At 31.0% G+C, this 17,088-nt stretch overlaps 2 protein-coding genes across 2 annotated transcripts in view; one reads left to right on the top strand and one right to left on the bottom strand.

The window, feature by feature from the left end:
* LOC125840269 (uncharacterized protein At2g23090-like) overlaps positions 1–17,088 on the top strand; it is a 376,400-nt gene that overhangs the window by 354,055 nt on the left and 5,257 nt on the right. The window lies entirely within an intron of this gene.
* LOC125840235 (uncharacterized) lies at positions 6,903–11,396 on the bottom strand. The gene is made up of 5 exons (XM_049519209.1): positions 11,072–11,396; positions 9,498–10,361; positions 8,727–8,812; positions 7,622–7,762; positions 6,903–7,201 (listed from the first exon to the last, which is right to left on the bottom strand). The coding sequence occupies exons 1-5, from the start codon at positions 11,330–11,332 to the stop codon at positions 7,054–7,056; spliced, it is 1,500 nt and encodes a 499-aa protein (XP_049375166.1). The 5' UTR covers positions 11,333–11,396; the 3' UTR covers positions 6,903–7,053.

Raw genomic sequence — 17,088 nt, 5'->3', positions numbered from 1 at the left:
TGATGGTCACTTTTCTGTCAAACATTATGACAACTTACATGCATGGTGCTAAAGCAGAGACCCTTGTATCTTTGTAATGTAATGGTATTATTCATTGGTGGCCCCTTAAAATTGGCACAAAATTTCACTTAGACATCTCAACTAGATTTTGTTCATTTTAAGCATTTTATGTAAGACTTAATTGTGCCACTTTAACACTTTTTATACAATCAACAAAAATATGATGTGTGTGTGAGTTTCACTCGCGGATGAGGTGTAAAGTGTCAAATTAAATGAAGACATTTGTCATTTTGTTCAAAATAATTCTTAAATAATAAAACTTTCAAATATAAAAAACGATGACCAATGAGTTGATGACACATGATAACTTTTTATAAAAAAAAATCTTGCTTAGGAGAAGCATCCTCCCCCCCCCCCCCCGCACCCCCATCATCTTCTCCAACAAGCATACACCCCTTAATCTTCTCCGCTATATACCCAAAATTCTATCTATCTCTTTTATTTAAAATTATTTAATTTTTCTATGATATAATTTTACTAAATTTGTGTAATTCAAATTCTTACCATTAAATGTAGTTGCACAGATTTTATTGCTAAAAGAAAAATTTAAGATCTAGTGAAATTTTAAAAATACAGATGTGTATGTGTTCATTTCACATCACATTGTTAAGTTTTTTTTAATGGGATTATCTCATTTTCTTAGTGAGTTCTTATTCATCTCCAACTTTTCAAAAAAAAAAAATTCATGTTTTTTTTTTCTCCAAATTTCGATCCTTTTTTCTCAAATTAAATCGAGGAGGAAGATAAGGTTCTGTTGTTAACATATATAAACACAAAATTTTAAAGTAAAATGTTGGCTTTTTTGTTTTCACCATTCGAAAGTGCATTATATCCTAGATAAAAATTAGAAATACATGATATCTAAATATTCAAAATTAAAATAATGTATTCATATATGTTACTCTATATTATTAAAATTGTAATATTAATAATTAAGAAACTTGAGGATGAGGTTATGTTCTCTGCTCTCAAAATAAAACTAAAAACGTTGTTCGAATCCGCACACCTGAGGTGGAAATTAACACGCTTAACCACTGCGCCATGGAAGAGTTTATGTCAAGGTTGTTCAGCATTAACTATTTATCCCTTAAATCCAAAATTTGACCTCTGTATATAATGTAATTTTTCGACGAAAGGTGTTCAACTGACCACCCTTGGATAGTTGTAGCTCCGCCCCTGCATCGATGAGTTAGGCCTAATGTAATGGTTGAGGATATAGAAATGTGGAATACTTGTATGAAGGTACACTTAGGCATTCACCTACTACTCGTAAGTTTGTAACATCTATTAGTTAAAAATAAAAAAATAACTTATCCTTCTTGACCCAAAAAAAAGTTTAAAAAAATCTTAATTGCTCACGAGTCACGACATTATGTTAGGAGTATTTTTGGCGTCTTTTCTTTTTTGTATTTATCATTTATCTATAGGAGTGATTGTTCATTTTATTTATTAACTATAACTTGATAATCCTAGTCATTCAAAATATTATTCCTTCAGTTCCATATTATTTGGCTCATATATTAAAAATAAATGCCTTATTTTGTTTGTTTAATTTAAAAATTTATGAGATTTTTATATTTTTTTAAAAATCTTTCTACCTCTAATATTAAATAACTACATAATAGTAGCAATCAAATTTAGTTGAATTAAAAAAAATATTCTTAATTTAAAAAAATTAAAAATGTGCACATTAACCCGGATCAAATAATATAAAATTAAAGGTGGATTAAATTTTGGCAGCGTAATTACTTTAGAAAAGTTTAATTTATTTGGGAGTATGATATGTGTGTTATAATATAGAGCAACGTTCACATATAACAAACACAAAATTCATATTTGTATGTTATAGCAAAGTTTGCATATTTACGCTCCATAGCAAACATAAATATGTATATTTCACTATACATATACAAAAGAAAACAGTTGTATAATCTGCTTTGGTGTACATATACAAAAAGATCAATTGTATAAAGTGAGAGAGGCGAGTGAGCGAGCGAGATTTGGGAGAGTGGTGAGCGAGATATGGGAGAGGGGAGAGAGGGGAACGAAAATATATGTATATATACAATTTTCACGCATTTTATACATTTGCATTTTTGTATAAAGTGAGAGAGCAAAATCTGGGAGAGTGGAGAGCGAGATTTGGGAGAGGGAAGAGAGGGGAACGAAAATATATGTATATATACAATTTTCTCCCGCTTTATACAAACACAAACGCATTTTATACAATTTGCGTTTTTTGTATAAAGTGAGAGAGGCGAGTGACAGAGCGAGATCTGGGAGAGGGGAGAGAGGGGAACGAAAATATATGTATATATACAATTTTCTCGCGCTTTATACAAACATAAACGCACTTTATACACTTGCGTTTGTATAAAAAACGAGAGAGGCGAGGGAGAGAACAAGAGTGGCGAGCGAGATTCAGCAGAAGAGAGGTGAAATAGCAATAGTTTGCTATGAGGTACAATTAAATCAAACTATATTTATAACATTTAATTTGAATTAATAGTTTGCTATTATATACAATTTTCCCTATAATATATGCATCATGTGAATTTAGTGTCAATGACCCTAGAGTTACGTATATGACTTAAAAGTGAAAAACTTAAAAACTAAGAGATAAGTGTCAAAAACACACCTAAATTATTTATTTATTTTTAGTTTCATATTTAAACTATTGAGGGTGTGAGTTTCATACATAAACTATCACTTATTAGTTTGAGAAACACACTCCAGTGGTGTGTGTAATACACTCTCTCTTTTTTTGGAAAAAACCTTAACACATTGCATTTTACATGGATAAAATATTTTACCTTGACAAAAAGTAAATAATAAACTATAGTATTAATTAAAAATTAAAGATTAAAGTATTAATATCACCAAAAAAAATTATTTTTTAAAAAGATAAAAGTACCACACTCCACTACCTCCTCCCCCGTAACCCCCTACTTCTCCCCACCCCCACCCCCGGACAATCCCTCATCCTTTTATTTTTAAAATTTTCTTTTAGTTTTTTATTAAAAAAAAATCATACTTCACCCTCACCCCCATCCCCCCCCCCCCCCCAAAAAAATGATATTATTTAATTTTATTTTAAAAAATAAAAATTCTACTCCACCCTATTTAACCCTCCACTTTCTAATTTATTTATTTACTAGAGAACATGGCCGCGCTTTGCGCGAGGATTAAAAATATGTGTTAGAATAATTATTCTTGTAGATTAATTATATCATTATATCATCCAACCGTATCATTATCTCTTCATTTGAAATGATACATGCTCTATTAAAAAAAGAATTATTTCCATTGCACTAAATGGGGGAATTGTTAGTATGACAACGTCGTATCATTTGTTATTAGATTGAGTTTTAGAGAATATATTCTTTAATCAAAAATTATTTCATCTCCCTATTACATTGAAACCAATACATGGAGAATGTCTCGTCATTATTTGTACGATTGATCTAGTGAAATTCCTCTGTGTATATATTTTTTCAAGTGTTCTTGTTTCTTTCTGAAATATGTAATTCGCTATTGCAGAATATTTTCATACATCACTTTAACCGCTTTGCTTGATTTTTCAGTTGCATCTGTATTCAAAAATAAATGTTTTACAACTTGATATAGTTATGAATATTAACATTAATATTTTACCTTGACAATTCTCCGAACTAATTTGTTGGGGATGATCCATAGTTTTCTTATCAATTGTAGTCGGGGGCGAACCTACAGTGGTTCAAGTGGGTTCATATGAACCCAATTCGTTGAAAAATAGCACTGTATATATATGTATATTTAATCAATTTTTTAAAATTTATATGTATATATTAACTTTTGACCCCACCACTAACACAAGTGTGACCCTTGGCTGAGTGGTGAAAAGTTCAATTTTCCCAGCCAACCCAAGTTCGAATCCCTGTTGCCACATTTTAGTTTTATTTTTTATAACTTGAATCCACTTCGTGAAAATCCTGGGTCCGCCACTGATTGTAGTACTTTTGTATAAGTATTTGTCAAAGTCAAACTAAGATAAAGTGTTGCAATAAAATCTAATTTAAATATAATAATATTGAACATTTGAAAAACTAACCTCAATTAATCACTATGAGCAGATAGTGGCTATGAAGATGCAATTACTACTTCCTCTATCCAACAATAGTTGTCCACTAAACTTGGCGCACCCTTTAAGAAATAATAAATAATAGGGGTAATATTACTATTTTATTTTTTGACTTTATTAAATTTATTGCTTTGAGTAGGGGTGTTCACGGGGTTGGTTTGGGTTGGTTATTGGTCAAAATCAAAACCAAACCAACTTAATCGATTTTAAAATTATCAAAACCAAACCAAATCTAATATAATATATATTTATCGGTTTGGTTTGGTTCGGTTATTCGGTTATTAAACCATATACATAAAATTAAAAGAAATAATTTATTCAAAACGTGAAAAAAGTGACAATAATCCATTCAAAACGAAAAATAGTTAGAATGACTGACATTACAAAACTTTCGATCATTGAATTTACTATGAATAAAACTTCAAAATTCACTAGTTTTGTCCTAGAAGGAAGAGACATTGACATTTTTAGTCCCACAAAGAATTGTCATAGACACTCATATACATGAAACCAATAAGATAGATGTTCTTACCTTGGACATTTTTACTTTCATAAGTAAATTATAAATAAATTTTGATGAATACATATATAAGATTTTTAAAATTGTTTATAAAATAGAATATTATGTATGTATAATAATAAAATTTATGTGTATTATTTATCGATTTGGTTCGGTTATTTTTTCAGGTTTTTTCGAACAAAACCATAACCAAACCAAATACTATTGATTTTTTTAAAATCTAAACCAAACCAAACCAAACCCTAAATAAAATCGGTTCATTTAATCGGTTTGGTTCGATTTTTCGGTTTGAATCGGTTTTTATCCAAACCATGAACACCCCTAGCTCGGAGAAATGTGTTAGATCATAAATAATATTTAAAAGCAAGGGTAAAATAGACACAAAAGATATATTATCTCATGATTTTCTAAACTGGACAACTATTTTTAGTATATTGAACAACTATTTTTAATATATTAGACAACTATTATTGGACGGAGGGAGTAATTAACAACTTTCATAAGCAAGACAAGGTAACAATAAATGCAACTAATTAGAGGTGTTATCTTAACAAATTCACATATTTGAATACATTAATTAGACGTGACAAACAAAGATATGCACCAACTATAAATTACATGGACATTTCTCTCAAAATTCTCCAGGCTTAATTATTTATCCAAAACATTTGCTTAATTTCTTCTTTTAAGTCTTTGTTTTCCCAATGGAAAGAAAAAAGGGTAAGGGTAGGCAAAAGATCGAAATGAAGTTTGTTGAATCAAAAGAGGCACGCTATGTTACTTTTTCAAAAAGGAAACTGAGTTTGTTCAAGAAAATTAATGAATTTTCAGCTTTGACAGAAGCAAATGTTGTTGTTCTCCTCTTTTCACCTAGTGGAAAGCCATACTCCTATGGCAACACTAGTATCGAAAAAAATAACTGATAAATTTTTTAAATGGAAATTAAATAATTCCCATGTTGTTGATCAAGCTGATGGGGATAAATCAAATGTCTTTCAAGCATTTGATGATCTCGCTGCAGAATTAAAAATCTTGAACGAGATCGAAAAAAATCGAAAAATGAGGTATAAGATCTTGTATCCTCATTCAGAAATACCACCTGATAAACAAAGGTTGGAGCAACTGGTAGCACTCAAGTTGCGATTGGACAAAATGAAAAAAGTAATGTTCTAGCCGAGCAATTCAAATTTGATTTGAATGTTATTCTAAGTTGGTAGATATATTGAAATACTTTATTGAATGAATAATATGAAGGGGAGTGAAGTAATTAGACTTATCCCACTATGAAATTACACAAAGGAGTTGTCTGATTTGGCACCAGCTGATGCAGTATTGAAAATGGGAGACCTACTTAAATAAAATGTTAAGAAAACCACTGTAAATGGTCGTCAACTGTTTACAAGATTTGTGTAATATAACTCAGATATACTAAACCAGTAACTAACTACTGTGTTATTTTTCATAGAGAACTATTTGATGTTCTATATATCAGCTAAACTGTATGACAAGAATAAAAGTACAAGAATCATAGTGAGTATACAGCAAGTGCACATCAATCATCTGACCAAAATTCTCCCTGCAATGCAAGCCAGCACCCGAGAATTGTAATAGCTGTCATCTATGTTAACACATTTGCTTCTCCCCGAAATCTCAATGCTTCACTCCTTTGGCTTGAGGTGTTACTCGGTTTCTACAATAAGGCATCAAATGCCTTTTCAGGGACATAATGTTATGATCCAAATATGGCTTTCAAGATATGAGGATCAGCATAGTTTAACATTACGTTGTGTCACCGAAGACCAAGCCAAAGGCATTAAGCTGTAGTTCTTCACACTAACGGGGTATCATTCTTGATGGTGCTTCAGCAATTCAATTTACTCCATCCAGTAACCAATATAGACTGTGAAGGAATACTGAGGTCAACTTCCTTAGTGAGCTGACTGGAGTCACCTTACATACTATCACATTAGGTCATGGCACCAAAAATAAGAGACCGGGAAATGCAGCAGCACAGCAATCTCATTGGCAGTTAAAAGAGTTTAAGCTGCATCAAAGTGCTTGGTGAATCAATGGCAGCATATAAGAAAAAAATATGTTGTATTCAAGCCTCATGGTGTTTGACTCATCAATCCACGAGCCATCCTAATCAACACCCTAGCTTATATGAGGATTCTTTAAGAAGTGTGAATCACCTGTTTCATCAGCTCTTTTTGAGAATTGTAAAGATGGCTTTTAACACTGCCTTTGTGCTAATGGAATATAGATTTGTTACCTTTATCAAAAAAAGTACAGTTTCCTAATAACTTCCGAGGCTGAACAAGGATATTATGATAGAGCTGAATGTCACTAGGCCTTAGCGTACTAGTCTCTTGCACCAGCTGAAAATTCTAGATAAGTTCAACTCCATAAGATCCTTCATTCTTTGTTTATTTCTCCTTGAATGTTCAATATCTAGAGTCCTGTAGGCAAGAGCAAGCAAGTACATTGCTGGATGTAATCTCCTGCACATTCAAGAATATATCTGCACATCAAACATTATTGCTTTCAAGCTAATGGGATATTCCTATAAATTTTCATATGGCAATTCGTTTATGCAACATCAAAACTTCCATATTACAGTTGGAGATATTCCATATTCATGGGAAATAATGAGAACGATAACCGATCCAAGTGGCTTCGGCTAGGCTCCTTAGAAGTAAAAAAAGATTTCACATTAATCTTTTCAAGCAGGGTGCAAACACATCCTGCATTGTAAAGTTAGATTAATTTATCAAGATGCAAAGCATCAAAGCATAGTTAACAGCACAATTCATAAAATACCTTAAAAAATTCTGCCAGAGTACCAGAATACATAGATTTATCATTAAATGGGTGGAGAATTTCAATTTCATATGTTTGAGGCTTCTACACCAGATACTTACTTCTCAAAGTGATCATTTGCCTCCAAGCCATCCCAATACCTCTGAGATGGCACATTTCGGCCTTTCTTATCTCTGCCAAATGTCTCCACATACCAACCTCCAATGTCATGCATGCCACACCGAGGTTCAAATAGCCAGAATCTGTTGGAGAGAAAAATCATTACTAATAACATCAATAAGCAAAAAACCTGAGAGACAATGAGAGACGTATATCTTGTATTACTAACAAGAAAAAAAGTGTTTGACTAGAAAACATTCTGATATGAATACTTTAAGCCCAATGTTCTATGCATTTCCTGCTTCTAAGTTATGAATGACAAAGAAAATTCACAATCCAATGGCATCATCTTCGGTTCCACTTAATACTTAGCCACTTGTGTCTCTAGGTGCCGGAAATTCATTTAACTACTAACGAATCTGATCTAAAGAAAATCTAACAAAATTGATCAGCTTGATGTGTGGACACTGGAGTCGGAAGTTCCCACACTTTCAACAAACAAGCACCAAATCTACCAACACAGGAAGAGCAAAGCCTTGTGATAAGAAATGGAAAGGAGACCAACTATGACATTTAGTGACATTGAAAAATGCTATAAACCATTATTACTAGCATAAGAATAGCTATAAGCTCTCTAACCTTTTGTCTTCTAATAGTTAACCATAAGCTTGTTTTTTTTTTTTTTTGAAGATAACATGTGTTAGCCATAAGCTTTCATAATTCCACCTTCTGAGAAAGAGTAACGAAAAATGAAAAGAGAGGGAGAACGGGAAGGGAAAACAACAGTGATAGAAGTAGAAAGAAGATACTGACCATGACCCACAATTTTTCTCATAGTGAAATGTGGATGACTAGACATCAATAAATGTGTAAACCATAACTTCCGTTAACAAAGTCATTCCTTTTCAATTTTTCTTTTCCATCCAATAAAAATCAGATAGACTAAATCCAGCTCAATAATATGATTCTCTCTAGGCCCACCTCTTCACCTTACATTGTAACTAGTGAATAGGCACTAACGTCATGATAGTTTGACGAAAATCTAGGAAAAGAATAGTTAGCACTCTTGATGAGTATTGACTCAAAAGGTTATGTTATGGACTTTACTTGCTCGGAGGTAGCTTAGCTTTGCTGCATCTGCACTCACAGGTTAATACTTCATCTCCTAATTGATACCAGTGCATGTGTCTTACCTGAAAAAAAAATTCTGACGCAAATTAAAGTGGAAATTATGAATATGATTCTTTAAGCCAAACAGACATCCATTCCAAGAAAAAAATTCCATAGTTGCAAGTAAAGTATACTTCAAGACCAACCAACAAATTAAAGTCCAACCGCCAAAAATCATAGTAACAGCAATCTGAGGACTGCTTATAAAAAAGTAAATAAACAACTAGTATGCCTCAGTCCCAAGCAAGTTGGAGACAGCTATTTGAATCCTCACTAACCACGTTCCCCGTTTAAATTCATCTCAAGTTAACACTACACAAAATAACAATAAAAATGAAAGGTATTAGAAGTTCCTATAGTTGGCATAAGAACCGTTAATAAGGCTAAAAGACTCTTAAAAAGAGTAGCACCAAAAGTAAATATATTAACATGACTAAGACATATCCAATACCAACCATAAGAATTCTAAGCTTGCTTATCAAAAAGCAACCCAATAATTATTTTTTATTGCATTCAGACAGTGACCTTAGAACGATACTTGCAACCTTATGAAAATATTTACAGCTACTTCTCATAAGCACCTGGCATATAGGAAAAGAGAAGGTTTTGCTCTCTGCACCAACTCGCCCTTGCGCTCCCTTCTTTATCTAATGAAGGATATTTGACAGGGAAAAAGCTAAAGAGAAAAGTAGACAATATAACACTCACCAGCAATGTTCGATGCTTCATAATCTCATGGGTTTTCACACCATTGTTGTCGTAAACATCGCAAGAACCTTCTTCAGGACTGGTCCCCAACCCTGTTATCATTCCCAGTGGAATGGCAGACTTCAATCCGAAGTCCATTAAGTTACTTTTGGGAAATCTTTGGACTTCATGTGAACTGAGGTAAACATGAATGCAGTCATCAAAACCTTCATTCTGTATCCCATTATATCTACTCCTAGGTGGAACTCTTGTTGCCATAGCAACAAGCCTCCCTCCAACATGCAATTCTAAGTCTCTGTATGCATCTGATGTATGGTAATTGGAACTTCTCAATTGCTTTTGATCAGAAACAGCAGCAGCCGTCTCCGAATGCATTTTAATGGGGATATTTTCAAGGGAATGACACAAGTCTGCTTCTAAGGATGCCAGTCTCTCCATAGAAGCATGTGACAGTTCAGGGACATTTTTTGCTAAACAGACCATCCCAAAAAGATCTCGCCCAGAAACCAGGTGCAGAACCTCAGCTGTTTCGTATACTGATCGCTCCTCAGCTTCAAAAAACTCAGGAAGGAGATCTGACTCAATCTCAGGGCCATAGAATGCTAAATGTAATGCTGAATAGAAATCTCTTTCCAGTGCATCCAAATAGCCTGATCCAGATACTACCCTTTTTTCAGCCAATATGTCGTTTATTGTTTGTCTATACCACCTCAACCATTCAACAACTTCCATCTCCTTGATTGCCGTGCTATATGCTTCATACATGCACATTTTAGAACCTTGTCTAGAATGCATATGAACAAGTGCTTTCCGAAATGAGAGATACTCATCATAATGCGCTCTCCTCTCAGAATCGGATAGAATCTGCATTCCATTGGTTATCCAAGTAAATACTGTACGTCTCTAGTACATTAAAAATTATTACTTTTACCATGTATATGTGTGACATACAACTTTTGTAGTAATTCAGAAATTCAAGAGGACGTCTACGATAATAATTTATTGAACTAAGTCACTAACTAAGAACGAAAAAGCCTGCCACAAAGCATATGCATATTTCTCTAAGTTCAATTAAACTGTCAATCAAAATTGAAATTGCGGCTCTTACATATCCCAATTATTTTTACTCCTCAATCCTAAATTGAACTAGTTCAGGTCAATTATATGACTCGTCTGCATCCACTCCGCTCTGTTCACGAATTTAATGTTCAGATGAATCATCATAATTGAACTAATTTTTACTCAACCCCTCCACAACTCGCCTCCTCTATCCAGACTTGGAACCAACTATACTTCGCAAACATAGGTAAAGCTAAACATCCAATGTTCTACTATACAAAATTTTAAATCCTCAGTTTGTGCTAATAGCAAATGTTCCATATTGATGAATTAAACGAAGAACAATTCAACAACTATATTTATCCTAATAAGAAAGCACTCCGTCCATCTCATTTTACTTGGCCCCTGTACCACCATTTTAACTCGGTAAATTGATGCAGAAAAATATAATGAGGAATATGATAAAGGAACAGCGTCACTGAAAAATGAAAACGATAAGGCAGAAAACGCATAACCTCATAAGCAGCAAGTATTTCAACGAATCGCTTGGAAGTAGAGGAATTGTGCGTGGAATGAGCAAGGTCAGGATGAGTCTCCTTAGCCAATTTACGAAAAGAATTTTTTATTTCATCAAAGGAGCTTGTTTCTGATACACCTAGAAGCTCGTAAGCATTAGGTCCAGCAAATTCTGAACGAATCGGTTCAGCTCCTGTAGTGAGCCACCGATTTGTGATAAATCGGGGATAACATTTGTGTAGCAGCAGAGACATAGTCATGTAATTCGATGAACCTGAAATTGTAATAACCTGAATTTGATGATTTTGACGGTAGAGAGAGTGAAGAAGAGAGGTTTTTCCGATGGAGAACTTCATTTAGGAGCCTGTTGTTGAGGTCTTGAACACGGTGGCACTCTCTCTTTTTTTAAATTAAGGAAGTATTAAAAAAACCGCATAAATTATTTGTTTCGTTTTGAATTATTGAGAGTCTGAGATATAATCTCGATTTACAATCTGACATAAAAGGTGATCTCAAATTTTTGTAGAAATATCACAATTTTAATTAAATTTTTTGAAAGAAGTGATGAAACACTATTAAATTTGGCGATAATTTAGAGATATACTTGCGTTGCAAGATAAGGTGTATTTAAATTGAGTTAATCAAATAAAATAATATTTTTAAGATTGTCAATGACTTAAAAATAAAATTAATAACTCACATCAAATTTAATGAAGTTTTAAACACTTTCTCTTTTTTTCGTACATACTCCCCTCGGTTAAATCAACAGCTATTTCCCCTCGGTTTTGGGAAAAAAAGATTTTTTTATTTTTCGCTTGTAACATCTTTTTCTGGATCTTTTAACATTCTTTCTACTATATTAGAAGTGTGGGTAAGGTGTCAGTTTCTTGGGAATAAATTCACATTTGAGGGCATATTGGTATTATTAGCTAATTTAGAGCATAATGAGCCATCAACGTGGCTTTTAACTCTTGAGACACCACAGTCCACATATTCTTCTTCTCTTTGTTCTCTGATCTCCACGTTTACTTAATTCTCTTTGTTCTCTATAACTTTAACAAAAAAACAATTGCTATGTTCTTTTCTCCACTTCACAGATAATACACCTTGATGTTTTGTCAAAATTTTGTTCCTCATTTCTGTTAACAATATGTAGTTATGTACAAGGGTTTTGTTTACTGATTTGCTTGACTATTTTTGTGTTGGAGAAAAGAATTTAGTGCTGGAGTTGAAGCTTGCTCTTGGCCGACAATAACGGTGATTTTTTTCAAATGTGTGCGTGTTGGATTGTTGATATATTTCAACAGTAACTATATGCTAGAATTTGATAATTATCTTAATCTTGATCATAAATCTCATAAAGTTGTGCTCTTTGAAATTTGTGCGTATTGGTACAAATTCAGATTTGCCTTGAACCTATTAAAGTTGTGCTCTTTGAAATTTTTAGGAAAGTATACGTGCTGTTCATCAACCACATTTACACGACTATATGCACTCAAAGGGTATCTATTTTTGTTGCAGATAGGTAAAAACCAAATGATGGAAGAAATTGGACCCTATTTTGGGTGGACAGTGACGTCTATTGAATCTTGGATATATTCATCTACTGAAGTTTGAAATACATTTTGTGCCGCCTTATACCACAGAAGGAGTAGCTATTTAACGGAAATTCCCTGTTTAATTAATTAGGCTCCTCTTCAATGTTCCTATAAGTTTTTTTCATTTTTTGCTTATTATTTCCGATTGCAACATCAATCATTGCCATCAAATTCATAATTTCATTTTTGTCCTTTTAAGATCAACAAGTTTCCCTTTCATGCATAGATATAATTTTGATTCAAACATGTAAAAAGTACTGTCAGCAGCACGGCCATTATACATCTAGTTTCTTTTAACTTGTCAGTGCTATGCCACGAATAAAAAGGTAAATATATATAGCAAGTAAGTATTTCCTGTGTCGATCTTTATTGATTACTTAAAATTATAAGAAAAATATTATAAATGAAATCGTTCTGTTATTAACATAATTAAAATATTTTTTAAAATATTGATTCATACAATTTAGGGGAAACTTGACAAATGCCCCATAAAAATAAAATAATTATAAACATATACCCTTTTACATTCGTATCTCACTAAATAATTATACTATATACCTCCAACTAATTTCGCTTAACTAATACTAAATAAGTATCATATTTTGTATCGGTATCATTAAAACTGATAATTTCGTTTAATTGATACTAAATCAATATATATATGTTGTATTGATATTATTAAGGTTTCTTGTTCAGAAATTACTCATTGGTCAATGATACTATAAGAGTATATATATATATCAATACAGTTATATAACAATGTTGGTTCGTCTTCTCAGTCATATGAATGAGAAATGCAAATTTAACGTGAGAAGATTGTTCGTACTATGTGAGAGACGTTTAATTTTTTTAATTGAATTAAAGTTTGATCAATAAATATTGTATTTTCAAGAATATTTTGTGTGATAGTGTATTGTGTGATTTATAAACTTTACTTATTTGGTAAGATTGTATAAATAATTGAGACAATTTTAACGATTTTACAACTTATGGAGATTTTATGTTTATGAGAAAATATGCAACATAAAAAGTCAAAATCGCATATCAAATAAAACTTCAACTTCATTTCATACCCCTCCTTTCAACTTTGATATTTAGAACTTATATACCCCTCGTTATGAAAATGAGTCATATATACCTCTACTGTTACACAAATGGCTTACACATATCCTTTTCCTCTAACGGACATGAAAAAAATCATTTTAAAAAAATAATAATTCATTTAAGGGTATATATTTGATCTTTCTCACACGTACTTTTATTTTGACTTCTTTGATTCAATGGCTAAATTAAATTTATTTTTTTATCATTAAATTTATTTTGGCACTAATTTTCTTGTACAATTTATTGTAGATGCCCTAACTTTTTTAAAAAATACAAAAACTAAATTACAATATAGCCGCAAAAAGAAATTTAGATTACAATATAGCCGGAAAAAAGGTAAGTTTTAATTTAATTGTTTCTTACTTTTTTTTTCCTTTTTCATTCACACTTCTTTCTCTCTTATTTTTACATTAAAGAATAAAAAAAAAAGACACAAGAATAAGAAACTCAAATAATGATAATAGAAGAAGTCACAAAATAATTCATGTATGAAAGGGTTCAAACATATCCCAGAACTTAGCTAGGATGATAATTTATATCCGAACATGAATTTTTTTTAAAATTAAATTTTTCACTTCCTTTAGATGAAAAAGGGTATATGTAAGCCACTTTTATAACGCCAGGATATATATGAGCAAACTTTTGTATCAATAGAACTATAATAGCAACGATATATCAATTATAAATGACAAAATTGAGGAATATATCATATTCTTTTTCCTTTTGAATTTGAAAGTTGAGGGGTCTATCATACTTTTTCCCCTTTTGAAAGGCCACTCGAAGTTTTCAACATTTAAAAATGGATTTTTTGTAATTATGCTTCATTTCGAGTGAATATTGTTGCAAAAGATCGATTACGTATTGAGGAGCCTAAATATGAAATTTTGGGCGATTTAGTGCAATTTTTGAGGTGTTTTTGAATGAATATAATGTTTGGATGTAAGAAAGAAGACAGTCAATTTTTTGTATATTAATGAATAATATTTTATATGAATGTATAAATATCTCTTATAATTTTATATAATATCGTATATTGTGTGTTTAATAGTGTATACCAAGTTTTTAAATATTTTTGTTACATGGACATGAAAAAATTATATGTTGTTATATACGGGTTGTATAATATTGTATACCGATTGTGACTTTAGATAAAAAAAAAGTTGTAATGTAAATTTTGAGTTATATTTTTGTAATGTAAGCTAGATTATGTATATTTCTGTAATTATCATTTTTAAATTATATTTATTTATTTTTATTTTAAGAATTATGATTAATATGAGTATTTTATTACAATGAGATAATAAGGGATCGTTTGGAGTGATGGATAAGGAGAGTTAATCCCGACATAAATTTTAAGTAGCATTTAATCTCATCCCATGAGTAATAATAATGGTATAGTAATTCCGGGATAACTTATCCCAGGATAAAGTACATAAATGACAAATATATCCCTTTAAACTATATTTAAACCTCATTTTTCACATATGTATAACTATTTTTGAAAGTCTTCAACCTCCTTAATCTTAAATAATTCTTTTGCAAAAAAAAAAGGGACTTATTACTAAAAAAAAATTTTATGTAATACAAATTTACAATATAAATTTTATTATAAATTTGATTTTTCACTAAATAAAAATATTAGTACATGTCCTCCCGATTCCCCCATCCTCCACCCTCCCTACAATATGTTGAATACCATGTGTAATAATATTCACTACTCCTTATTTTTAGAAGTTTTGACCAAAATAAGCTATTTAAAAAACCAATTCACCAAACTAATACGCTTTTTAAATTTTTTACAAAAGTAGTATAAACGTACTTCATGGTAACGTTTTAGGTTATTTTTATTTTAAAAATTCAACTGACAAAAACTGACGGAACTGACGACGTTAAATGAATAAACGTTACTGTGAGTAACGTTTTACGTGTAAAACGTTACTCACAATAACGTTTATTGAAAATCCAATCATGTCAACCCTGCAAATGCAGAATCAAATCCTGCAAATTTAAAATGTTACTCATAGTAACGTTTTAGGTTTAAAACGTTACTCACAGTAACGTTTTAGGTGTAAGAATCCTTTGACTCCTGCAAATTTAGCTATAAAACGTTACTCATAGTAACGTTTTACCTCAAAAACGTGACTGTCAGTTACGACACTCTGTTAAAGTCTTCCTTCATTTTTTAAATTGACCACATGTGATTGTAAAATAAATGTTGCTGTAAGGAATGTTTTGCATATTCCAACAATATTCAACAAAACTTTTACTTGTGTTGCCCATTGTTAAAATAATATTCACAAAACTTTATTAGGTAATAAGTCAAGTGTATCATATTATTAAGAGATTTTTTAAAATAATATTAATAAATTAGAAAAATAATTTTAAAGCTATAGTAAGAACTTAACATAATATGATAAACTTGACTTATTCTAATTTTGCAGGAGTTGAAGACCCGTGATTGGATTCTTAGTAAACGTTACTCATAGTAACGTTTTAGGTGTAAAACGTTACTGTGAGTGACGTTTTAGGTGTAAAACGTTATTCATAGTAACGTTTTAAATTTGCAGGATTTGATTCTGCATTTGCAGGGTTGACGTGATTGGATTCTCAATAAACGTTATTGGGAGTAACGTTTTACACCTAAAACGTTACTTACAGTAACGTTTATTCATTTAACGTCGTCAGTTCCGTCAGTTTTTGTCAGTTGAATTTTTAAAATAAAAATAACCTAAAACGTTACCATGAAGTACGTTTATACTACTTTTGTAAAAAAATTAAAAAGCGTATTAGTTTGGTGAATTGGTTTTTAAAATAGCTTATTTTGGTCAATGCTTCTTATTTTTATGATAATTTTTTATATTTTTTATTAAAAAATTACATTATATAAATATAATTTTTATTTATGAATTTATTTGACTAATTCTTATGTTTATTTATTTTTTGATTTCTCATAATTCCTCTTTTACTTTAACAAATTTGGGATAAAAATTCTATTTTTAAACTAAATAAAAAAATAGTTTTATGTTTAAATATATATGTACTATCATGTGAGTACGTACACACAAAAATATTTAAGCTAAATAAGATGAAAATTTTTATTTTTAAAAATGAATAATTAAAACTTGAAAAAAACAAAAAAAAAACTAAATCAAGTAAAAGGTAATTTTGTAAATAAACAATTTGTACCAAATATATTATTTTAAATACAACAAACCAAACAATTTATGAAATAATATCAACATAACTTATCATATCATAACTAATCTTATCGTAACTTAGTTTTCAAACCAAACAACCTTTAATTTAAGCTAAAA

This window comes from Solanum verrucosum, unplaced genomic scaffold (assembly GCF_900185275.1).
Source record: "Solanum verrucosum unplaced genomic scaffold, falcon-dt-bn FXZP01000180.1, whole genome shotgun sequence".
Taxonomy (NCBI): Eukaryota; Viridiplantae; Streptophyta; class Magnoliopsida; order Solanales; family Solanaceae; genus Solanum; species Solanum verrucosum.
The sequence above is the reverse complement of the archived record's forward strand: the minus strand, read 5'-3'. Positions and strand labels throughout refer to the sequence as shown.

Bases quoted from the DNA above. Each gene is read 5' to 3' on its own strand.
- LOC125840235 (XM_049519209.1), bottom strand. From the start codon at position 11,332: ATGACTATGTCTCTGCTGCTACACAAATGTTATCCCCGATTTATCACA. The intron at 8,813-9,497 runs GTGAGTGTTATA...TTTTTTTTTCAG, and splicing joins TGAAGCATCGAACATTGCTG to GTAAGACACATGCACTGGTA. The intron at 7,763-8,726 runs GTAAAGTCCATA...TCTCTCCAACAG, and splicing joins GCTAAGCTACCTCCGAGCAA to ATTCTGGCTATTTGAACCTC.